The 11562-nt window shown below is 37.4% G+C and overlaps 1 protein-coding gene across 1 annotated transcript in view; it reads right to left on the bottom strand.

Moving 5' to 3' along the window:
- Nucleotides 1-3595: 3595 nt before the first annotated feature.
- Nucleotides 3596-11562, bottom strand: part of LOC117470791 (GRAM domain-containing protein 4-like) — a 27077-nt gene continuing 19110 nt past the window's right edge. Inside the window, exons 16-19 of the mRNA XM_034115671.1 lie at nt 11503-11562; nt 11153-11243; nt 9654-9722; nt 3596-4126 (exon numbers count right to left, since the gene is read on the bottom strand). The exon at nt 11503-11562 is cut by the window's right edge and continues 34 nt beyond it. Coding sequence (XP_033971562.1) covers nt 4019-4126; nt 9654-9722; nt 11153-11243; nt 11503-11562 — 328 coding nt within the window. The 3' untranslated portion in view covers nt 3596-4018. The remainder of the gene's footprint in view (nt 4127-9653; nt 9723-11152; nt 11244-11502) is intronic.

Genomic DNA, 11562 nt, shown 5'->3' with positions numbered 1-11562 from the left:
TTAATGATAATTTGATTTCTTTAAAGCATAGTTTCACTCCATCTGAGAGAGCAAAGGCAAACAGCAGGATAGAATAGAAGAAGGGAAACAGCTCTGTAGTTAAAACCTGGGAAAAGTTGTGGTTGTTTTTTTTAAAGAATGAAAGTCTGTGCGTTTAATACGTGAGCCTTTCCCTCCAGGTGAGTTGATTATTTACTGGTTATGTTGGTTGTTACCGTCAGTGATAATAAAACCCTCCCTGCTGATACTGAAGGCTGTAAAACATTAAAACAGAACAAACTGAACTTCTGTCGTTATGACCCACAAAAGGTTTTAGAAACATTTGTCAGCATGAGGCAGAATTTGGGGCAGAAACAATAAATACAACTTTAAATAAAGACTGTTGGTGTTTGGCTCAAAACAAAATGAAGAAAACATTGTACAGTGATAACAATAACAATAATAATCAATTATACTCTCACACTTAAAAGGAAAATAAGAATACAAACATAATACCAATTATAATATTTATAATAAGTAACCTTTATTTAATTTTCTAGTCTTATCTGTATTTTATAAAAAATATAAACTATATATATAAATGTCTTCAAAGAATATATATTTTATAAATATATAATAAAAAAGATTGTTCAAATAATAAATAAAATGTAACATCAAAATAAGTGATTTTTAATTCCTGACGTCCAATTTTAACACATGTTTAAAGTCATCTCAAATAATAACTACAGAGAAATTAGAGTGTTTATGAATTTACTGTTTATATGTTTTTCATAGTCTCCTCTGACTCTCTACTGACACCAACAGGCTGAACGTGGTACTGCGCAAAACAACAACAAAAACAGAAGACTGTCAGTGTTTGACATTTGATTTTACTTAAAAAAAAATGTACATCACAATTTAGGAAGAGCAATCATTTCATTTAAAAAACGTCCACCTATGTATACAACAACACCAGTTTATAAAACCATTGTATCCGAAAGACAGCAGCCGACAGAGAAGTTCACGTAAACGAGACGAAAGCAGAACCCGAGAAACCACAAAATAAACCGGGGAAGAATTTCATAAAAGTTCAGAAAATCAAACCTTTTTAAAAAATAAGGAATTCCATTTGGCAAAGAAAGAGCTTAACTGGACCAATACAAATACCTATTGAAAATGATAAAATGTTAATGTTATAAGTCTGAGTTTTGAGCGCAACTTAGAAACAAATATTCGTGTTCAGAAATTGTACATTTAATTATTTTAAAGACGATAGCCTTACCTATTCTGCACAGTTGCTTTTCTGTCAAATGTGGAACTTTTTCCATTGAAATAGAGTGAATTTAACGTCAAATAAAAGTGTTAAATGCTTGTTAAAGGTTTCAGACTGAAAATAAAAATAGAGACAACATTTAAACATAGCATTAGCTGGGTAACAGACACGTAATCAGGCTGCCAAAAAATCATCAGTTAAGGTCCAATTTAAAAAGCTTGACTAGTGTTAGAGAAAAAATAAACATAGGCTACATTTTGATGGGTATAAGAATGTTGTCAAAATAAAAATGACATGGTTTGTTGTTGTTTAAGTGGCTCATTTAGGTCAGATTGATATGAAATTGAGCTTTGTACAAAGTCAAAATAGAAAAGCTGAACTGAAGAAAATACTTCATTGTGTTGTTTTAACTTGTTTAGCTTTAGCCGATTAGCTCAGGTTAAAGAAGCTAACGTTAATCAGATCAGAAAAAAAACTTAAATATTTATAGATATGTTAATATGAATATATTTTTGTTTCTTTTGAACATCCTAGCTATAGTCAAATATAACTTAACTGTGATTTAAAAAAGGTTTTAGGTCAGTTCCAGTTGTTTAGCTTTAGCCGATTAGCTAGTGTTAAAGAGGCTAAAGCTAACAATCCCCTTAAATATTTATATATTACAACATACATGTATTTAAGCCTCTTCATTTATCTCTCAGCTAAAGTAAAATATATCTTAACTGTGATAAAAAAAAGCGGCCCAGGTCAACGTTTCAATCGGTTAGCTTGTCGATTAGCATCAAGCTAGGAGATGAAGTTCAAAGAAAATGGACAGAAATGTAATATTTTAAGTTTGTTTTTGGTTATTTTTTTGTTTTTTTAGCCATAGTTTCTTAAGTTATAGACTGTGAAGAAAGCTAAAGCATAAGAAGTATGAACAATGATTAAACAAAACGTATGTATCACAGGTTGTGTCTGTTATATTAGCATTAGATTTTATATTTTTAGCCAAAATAAAAGCTCCCCTGCGGTCGATTTTGTGGTTTCATTAAATCTTTCAGCACATTCATATAGAAACAAACAGTGTCCGCCCACCACATTAAAAACCCAACATACTATAATACAAACTGGCTGTAAGGCTTAGTACAATACAGAGTTACATCATGTTATAAATCCCTGAAGATATGATGTAAAGTATTTCAAACACGGAGAGTAACGTAAAAACATTTCTCATTAATAACAGAAAATGTAATATGTTCATATTTCAGCACTAACACATTGTTAAGATGTTCAAGTATAATATTCATGATGTAGTGTAAAGACACTAAAGGAAATAAGTACGATTTTAGTGTTTTAAAAAGCTCATTAGAAGAAAAAAAACGGTGATTTTCATAACTCAAAGAGGGTCAACATGTTATATTTTGTACCAAGTACTGAACTGTAATGACCAAATAACAAGACATATTTGAAGCCAACTTTTATGGATTATATATAAACCATTTAAAGTGCAAAAATGTCAGGAATTATGCTGTTTTTAGTCTCAAATATGGTCATTTCCTACTATCCTTTGCTTTTTTAATCATACTAAAGGGAATATTTATGTTAAAAGTTAAGATTGGGAGAGATCATTAACTCAAAGAGGGACATATTGCCCCTTTTCGTACAATGATTTAGAGCAGGGGTGTCAAACTCAAGACCCGGGGGCCAAATCCGGCCCGCGACTTTATTTTATGTGGCCCGCAAGAGCTCTGAAAGAAGACAATACGTTTATTATACGGTTACATGCCGCTTTACAGAAGCACGTTGCCCATAAACTACATGAACCATAATGCATCTCATTTTGTGACATGCGCACTGAAGACACTTGCAATCATTTGTCCTAAACTTCTGCTTTCAGACGTAGTTAATTATGAAGTTATCAGATAATAATCCAACGCAGAGGCAATAATGTAATATAATACATTATTTTATATATTATATATTTATATAGTCTTAAAGTTACAACCGGCCCTTTGAGTGAACCATAATGTTAATGTGGCCTATGATGACATTTAGTTTGACACCCCTGATTTAGAGCATCAATGGCTAGTTGACAAACAAAATTGACAGTAATATAATTTTCTGATAATACATTTATAATTTTAAGTAACTTTTTATGCAAAAATGGCAGGATGTGTTTCTAAATCTCAAATTTACCAATTTCCTTCTATTCTTTACATTTTATCGTCGTAAGTGAATATTTATGTTAAGTTTTTGAGAGATCCTTAACTCAAAAAGGGTCATAAGTACCAGTAACTCTTTTTTTTGAACCAAGAAAATCCATATATAGTTAAAATCATTTTTTAAAAACTATTACAAATTATTGTGCAGCTTTCATTTTTATTTACAATTAGAAATGTCAACATAATGGATGTAGATTCAAAATATTGGGTACAGCCCATATACTGTATCTCTGGTACAGCCGTATTATACGTGGTTAATTAAGATCAATATCCTTACGCCTTCTGGACAATATTCATTAATATGCAGGACATTATTCCAGAGATAAATACCGGACATAATTGAGGATTTATCAATTAATTAGCACTAAAAATGTACCTTATTGTTTCCTGTTTTGTGGGAACTTGTTTAAGAAATCATTGGTGACAGAAAATCTGTGATTTAACGTCACCGGATTATTTAAAAACTGGTTAATTAACAGTATAACAGTCCCAGTGTGTGTGTGTGTGTATGTATGTGTGTGTGTGTGTGCGTGTGTGTGGCGGCAGCCTTGTGAAGGTGTTACTACGTCTCCGGTTCGATGGCTGTTGCCGCGGAAACGATTTTCGTGTGCTGGTTAAAGATGGCGTCGAAGGCCTCGTCTCTGTGGATCATCGCGCCGAACACCATCGGCTGCAACAAGATGGGAAGTGAGTTCAATTCAGAGGTGATAATACTTTACTTAACATGTAATCTATCAATTAAATGTATGTATACAATATAACTGGAGGGAACACAGGGATTTCACCCTAACCCAAGGGAAAAACCCCAGAAAGGCGTGCAACAAGACATCACTATGTATTACTCACGCTTCTATTGGCTCGCGCTCCGACACATTGTACGACGTGAGAGGACTCTTTAAAGTAGAGACACTACATACTGATATACACCTGGACATCAGCAGAGAGGACTCTTTAAAGTAGAGACACTACATACTGATATACACCTGAACATCAGCAGGAGAGGACTCTTCAAAGTAGAGACACTACAGATGGAGCATCTTATTTCAGACTCCAGCTTACAGCTTCCTGCCTACTACCAGCCAGTTACCTGCCTAAGACCTGCCAAAGACCAGTATCTGGGAATGTTAAGCCCTCCCACTATTTTCCAAGAGGGCGTTGCCAGATTTTCAATTTCAGGATTTAACCAGGAGATGGCGCTATATATTAAATAACTATGGCCAAACTAAGACTTAGTTTTTCACAAGAGAAAATGCAGATATTATATAAAAAACTAAAGTTAAAATCTTGTTTTTAATGCCCCAAGAGCAATAAAAACACTTGTTAAAAAAATCCTGAGTGAGGCTTTCATAAATTGCATTTAGCTGACGCTTTTATCCAAAGTGACTTACTATTTAATACATGATAAATGATTATTCATAACAAATATGAGTGATGTGTGATTATTATTCATGCTATATACTGATATAGGGCTAAGTAAGCAATCAATCCTGCAAATTAACCCTTAGTTGTTCAATATATTTATTCAGACAATGTGAGTAGAAATACAGAAATTCTGCTCCCACCTAAGGCCAACGTTGCAATATTACAACATTTCCCTAAAAACTTACCAAAACGTAAACATTTTTAAAACTCTTTCATTTGCTCCAATGGCCAGGGGTTAAATTGGGATTTGATATGTGGGGGGGCTCTGTTAGAAGGTGCGACGGGGGAGGGGGGAGAGAGTTAGACGCTCGTAAATTGTCAACGGGGGGGGGTTGACATCAGAGCATCGTCCTATGGGCTTAGCCCCGGACAGGTACAACAGGTATTCACTCAGAGGGGGGTAGGTACTAAATGCCACCCATTTACATGTAGGCAAACAAAATCAACATACAGTAGGGGGGTGGGGGATGGTGAACGGTATGGTCAATGTTTGTAAACACAATCCCCAGGATGTGTCCTTATCAAACCAAAATAGAAAATGCAGATATTACACTCAGACATTGGAAAAGTCTATGTTAAAAAGCCTCAGTCACCTTAATTCATGTAATAAAAACATCTCAGGTCAGTAACACTGAAAGCTAAATGTGCAATACCATGTTCAGCTATGTTACTATTTATAATGTTATTGTTTTTACAACAGAAGATGTTTTTCTTTATATTGAAGTTAAATGCATCAATCTGGTGCACTTTGAGGTCAAAATTAAGAGATTTATGGATACCGCTGGAAAAAGCTGCATATGCCGAGCCTGTACGTAGCGCTGTAACTTCCTCCACAAAAGCAGCCTTCTGTTTATTCAACATGGTGGGGGCCGAGGGAACCGGGCAGTTTTTCGCCGGTCAACGTGTGTGAAAGTTTAAATCTTCCTTATTGAGCTTTAAAACAAATGAATAACGACTATATATAATAATAAAATAAACACTGGCTGTTGTTATGCCTGCTGTAACGTAAAATTACTCCGTTCTCCTCTTAAGTAATTATGCCGTTACAAGCTTCATAGTTGTATTTATCATCTAAATTTGGCGAAACAAGTTTAATATTCTAATAAATAATATATTAATAAGACTTTGTTTATTTGAAATCAGATGAAAACAAACTGTAACGGGCCCTGCCGTGTTATCTATGATAAAAGCATGGTGATGGCAATAAATGCATTAATGAATCCCCAAAATCTACAGAATACATTTAATTTAAGGGGAGCAGTTACTGAGAAGTATATAATGAGAACTGCTACCAATGGTGGCCTATTTAGTTTATTAAGAAATACATATTTTTAGCTTTTTTTGATCTGCAGTAGGAAATGGAGCGGACCTGCAGAGAGTAGCGACAGAGAAGGGCTGGTCCAACCTGATCTGTAAAGTGATCTAACTAAGTGCTATTCATATTCTTGACGGGAAGTGCAGTGTAAATGGGGGGCCTATAGCCTATGCATTTGAAAAGCAATATAAATCACACAGTTAGTATACAATAGGCTTTAAAAGCACCATCGATAACCATTGCCCTTCTCCTATTCAAACTGAGAAACCTGAGAAATTTGCGGGTGATATGTTCATGGCCATGTTGCCATTTGACTCATATGAGAACATGGTCAAAATCACCAACTGGAGGGGGAGCAAAGGGAAAATGCCTCTTCCCCTCAATGTGAGGCAGACACTTGAGTCCAGTGTCTCCCGTCGGTTCCCAGGCCTGACCACGGACCAGTGGCATAACATTAGGAACCAGGTAAACGAGAGACTGAGGAGCCCACGAAAAACGGATCCAGAAACACCTCGCCCTGGTTTCCGCCACAGATAGGCAAACTGTAGATAGGCCGCAGATAGGCATAGTTTGTTAAATATAGGACCATAATATTATATATTAGGAATTTTTGTAGATTATTTTGTTAAATAAAAACATGGTGATGTTTTATAATATAATATTAGGATTTATTGTAGATTATTTTGTTAAATAAAAACATTGTGATGTTTTATAATATACGATTAGGATTTAGTGTAGATTAATTTGTTAAATAAAAACATGGTGATGTTTTATAATATAAGATTAGGATTTATTGTAGATTAATTTGTTAAATAAAAACATGGTGATGTTTTGTAAATGTATGATCCTATCTGAAAAAATATTAATACTCCTAAAATAAATTGTAGACATATCAAATTGTTTCCTCTTTGTATTTGTTTTATTATTTTCTCATTTGTGATGGATAAAGAAAGTAATCCAAAAGTAATCTAAAAGTAATCTGATTACGTTACTTTTTTAAGACACGTAACTGTAACTGTATTCGGATTACTTTCAGAGCCATGTATTCAGTAATCAGTAACTGATTACATTTACAAAGTAACCCTCCCAACCCTGTTCATATCGCAATATATTCCAGAAGTCTGAAATGCAAAATGTTAGAAATTAAAATGTTTAATGTTTAATAGCATTATTTAGTCTAAAACATACCGTCAGTTTAAAAGCTGTTTTATTGTGAAAAACCCGGAAGTTCTCATAAAATCTCAATGCCAAGCTTTTATTCTGAAAATCCTTCATATCCGGTTATGACGTCAGAAGGAGTTACCGTAAATGAGAGCTGCCGTAAAACTGTTTCTAGGATTTCTAAACGAACTATTACAGCAGCTGTTATAAAGCATTAAATAAAAAGTCATGAAAGAGATAAGGAGGAGAAAAGGTTTAAGGAAGTAAGCAAGGAATACAGAATGTCGAAATCCTCTGTTTCACGTGATGAAGACAGAGGACGGCAGTCCCCCAATCTACACAGCGGGAGAACGAAGATCATAAAGCTGATCGGAGGAGACATCACGATCTTTCCCACATTAGTGCAATTCACCTATACTTAACCCCAAATAAAAGAACCAAATAAAAACAGTTGTTAAATAATAGTGAAGTCACGTTGTAATAATAACTCATCTCTTGGTTTGAGTGTTCTTTTTCTGCTTTTCTGACTATTTCTCATTGTGGGGAAAAATAACACCCAGGGTCCTGATCGTTTTAATGAAGTTGAATACAGAATATTCATATTTGTCAGTGATTTCATGTCAATTCGGCGAACATAAACATAAATGATCGTGGTGAAGATGATGATTAAATTAGGATTAAAAATCGGGAGAGCCGGCTGCATTTCCTCTCGTTCGTTTTTTTCGACTAAACAACATTATTTTGTTAAATAACAACATGGTGATGTTTTGTAAATGATTACATGTCTTATTTAGCACAGACTATGATCCTATCCGTGACATATGGATCTTAACAAAGATCCGCTATACATTAATACCAGACATATTGTACATCCAGTTTACTGTATCGAAGTTGATTTCACATGAGCTCCAGTGTGGAACCCCACTGCACCCCCTGGTGGATCAATCATCCATTGCAGCTGGCTTCACAATAATTAAATGTATTTATCACGGGGGCGGTATCAAGTCAGACTGGGGGCCGGCTCTTCATCACGAACCGATCACGGGCCGATCACGGGCCGATCACGGACCAATCACGGACCAATCACGGACCAATCACGGACCAATCACGACCCTCGCGTTTCAAACTGTCTGAAATAAGATGCTCCATCTGTAAATACTGATATACACCTGAACATCAGCAGGAGAGGACTCTTTAAAGTAGAGACACTACATACTGATATACACCTGAACATCAGCAGGAGAGGACTCTTTAAAGTAGAGACACTACATACTGATATACACCTGAACATCAGCAGGAGAGGACTCTTTAAAGTAGAGACACTACATACTGATATACACCTGAACATCAGCAGGAGAGGACTCTTTAAAGTAGAGACACTCCATACTGATATACACCTGAACATCAGCAGGAGAGGACTCTTTAAAGTAGAGACAATACATACTGATATACACCTGAACATCAGCAGGAGAGGACTCTTTAAAGTAGAGACACTACATACTGATATACACCTGAACATCAGCAGGAGAGGACTCTTTAAAGTAGAGACACTACATACTGATATACACCTGAACATCAGCAGGAGAGGACTCTTTAAAGTAGAGACACTACATACTGATATACACCTGAACATCAGCAGGAGAGGACTCTTTAAAGTAGAGACACTGCATACTGATATACACCTGAACATCAGCAGGAGAGGACTCTTTAAAGTAGAGACACTACATACTGATATACACCTGAACATCAGCAGGAGAGGACTCTTTAAAGTAGAGACAATACATACTGAAATACACCTGAACATCAGCAGGAGAGGACTCTTTAAAGTAGAGACACTGCATACTGATATACACCTGAACATCAGCAGGAGAGGACTCTTTAAAGTAGAGACACTACATACTGATATACACCTGAACATCAGCAGGAGAGGACTCTTTAAAGTAGAGACACTACATACTGATATACACCTGAACATCAGCAGGAGAGGACTCTTTAAAGTAGAGACACTACATACTGATATACACCTGAACATCAGCAGGAGAGGACTCTTTAAAGTAGAGACACTACATACTGATATACACCTGAACATCAGCAGGAGAGGACTCTTTAAAGTAGAGACACTACATACTGATATACACCTGAACATTAGTATAATAGGGCCCCTTTAACTTGTAACAGTATTTTTACACCGTAGAAATCCATTCCAGGCTCTCTTGTTATTTGCACATTTGCTTTATATCTTAATTTAACTCATTAACTTCCACATTACATCAGATCATAGCGCCCTGTCTTCTCGTACCTTTGTTGTGGACGGCGTTGCGATGGAGATGCCGCTCCCTGACCCCGGCAGCACGGACAACACTTTGTACTGAGAAGAGAAAAAACACAAACATTTAAAAAAAACTAATTTGAAAACAAAACAACAAGTAAAACAAACTCTGATTGACCTTTATATATCAGTATAGAATACTTGATTTTAAAATGTTAGTAAATAGTGAAAAATGTTCATCCCGGTTCCTCAAAGTCCAAGATGATGTCTTTCAATGTTTTGTCACTAGAAACAACAAAGATTTTCACTTGTTTTAAATATTTAATATTGTTCTAACTTATTTATTTTTATATTTGTGTGCCGAAGGCGAGAGGGGTCTGCCTGCAGACTCCACTCTCAGGACAGGAAGTGACGATTCTGACGAACACGTTTTTCCCCCACCACCGAAGGACTCGTCTGATGGAAGTTTTCAAATCACAATGGAGACTCATCACGGAGGTGATGAGTCCGCTCACCATGCACTTTGGGTCGGCCTTGGTCAAGCCCTTTTGACCCCCCCAGCCTGGTTCCTTGTAAAAGTTGACTTAGCCATTTTTCGCTCAAATGACACCATGGAGGAATGTAACAGGAGTTGACAGGGGACTCTGCCCGCCTCACGAGTGCCTATTTTTTTGTTGGCTATTTCACCCGGTTCCTTCTACCGGGGACACTGCCCGGTCTCGGGTGTCCCCCCACGGCCTGTGTCCAGCCGTTTCCCCCCCCACTCATCCATATATTAACGGATTTTGACCATTTATGTTGCATTTTTCTCCTCTTCTCTCACTGATCGAATGGCAAACGCGACCCACCATCGGAGGGCCTCTGCCGGCCCGGCCTAGTGCCGGTGCTCTGGCGGTCGGTTCTTCCTAACTGCGGGTTCGACTCTGATGGCCGGGAGGGTGTGCTGCGTTGGGGTGGGGGACTTCCCCCACTCTGCGTGTCTCTTCCTTCCCGGGCCGCCCGATATGAACCGTGACCAAGACGCACCGTCTGACTCAGGGGTCCCACCACGGGTCCCACAGCGGGGTGGAGGTTCCGGGCTGGAACCTCCGCCGCACTGCACCCGGCAAACATGGTTGTTTCTCGAACCCTCCACTGTTGTCTAGCGGCTGTGACTAAAATACAAGATGTCGTTATTTATATATATAATAAGTGTCAGTGCGATTTTATTTTGTATTAGTGTGCATTTCCTGTTTGGAAAGTGGTGCTGTACTGTGAGTAAACCATACAAGGTGTCCCTATTTATATAGGGACACCTTGTATACCATTTTATTTTGTATTTGCGTGCATTTCCTGTTTGGAAAGTGGCGCTGTACTGATAGTGGAGATTTTATTTTGTAATTCTTAGCGTGCACTTCCTGTCCTGAGAGTGGAGGTGTCCTCAGAGTGGAGGTGTCCTGAGACTGGCGCCTGCAGGCAGGCTCCCATGCCGAAGGCAGTGCTGCCCCTGGCCAAATTGGGGCCCTACGCAACATTTTGTCAGAACAAACCTTCTGGATGTCGGTGATGTCGGCCAGTTTGATGACTTTGTTCCTCTTGGAGGATCCGGATCTGGAGCTGGAGCTCTCAAAACACAGATGACTGAAAACACAGAGGAACAAACACGGATCCAGTTTTACGCGTTTCACAGTATTTATTCTGCACTTGTGTTTTTTTAAATGAAATGTACGGACAGTAAAGTTTGGAGAAATTTGACAATTATTTCTGATCTTCTATAAATACTACGGCCTCAGCTTGATCTCAAAACTGTAAGTATTTCAGTCTCCCTCCTCATCTGTGTTCTGTCTGAAAACATTGTGCGGGAACAATAATCAATGTGAACAGGAAGTGAGGGACTTACTTCTCGGTGACGTAGAGGTATCCGTTGCGGATGTAGTCAGTGGGCGACTTCCTGTCTCTG

Source organism: Trematomus bernacchii, unplaced genomic scaffold, assembly GCF_902827165.1.
Source record: "Trematomus bernacchii unplaced genomic scaffold, fTreBer1.1, whole genome shotgun sequence".
NCBI lineage: Eukaryota > Metazoa > Chordata > Actinopteri > Perciformes > Nototheniidae > Trematomus > Trematomus bernacchii.
Note: the sequence above shows the minus strand (reverse complement) of the source record. Positions and strands in the feature narration are given on the sequence as shown.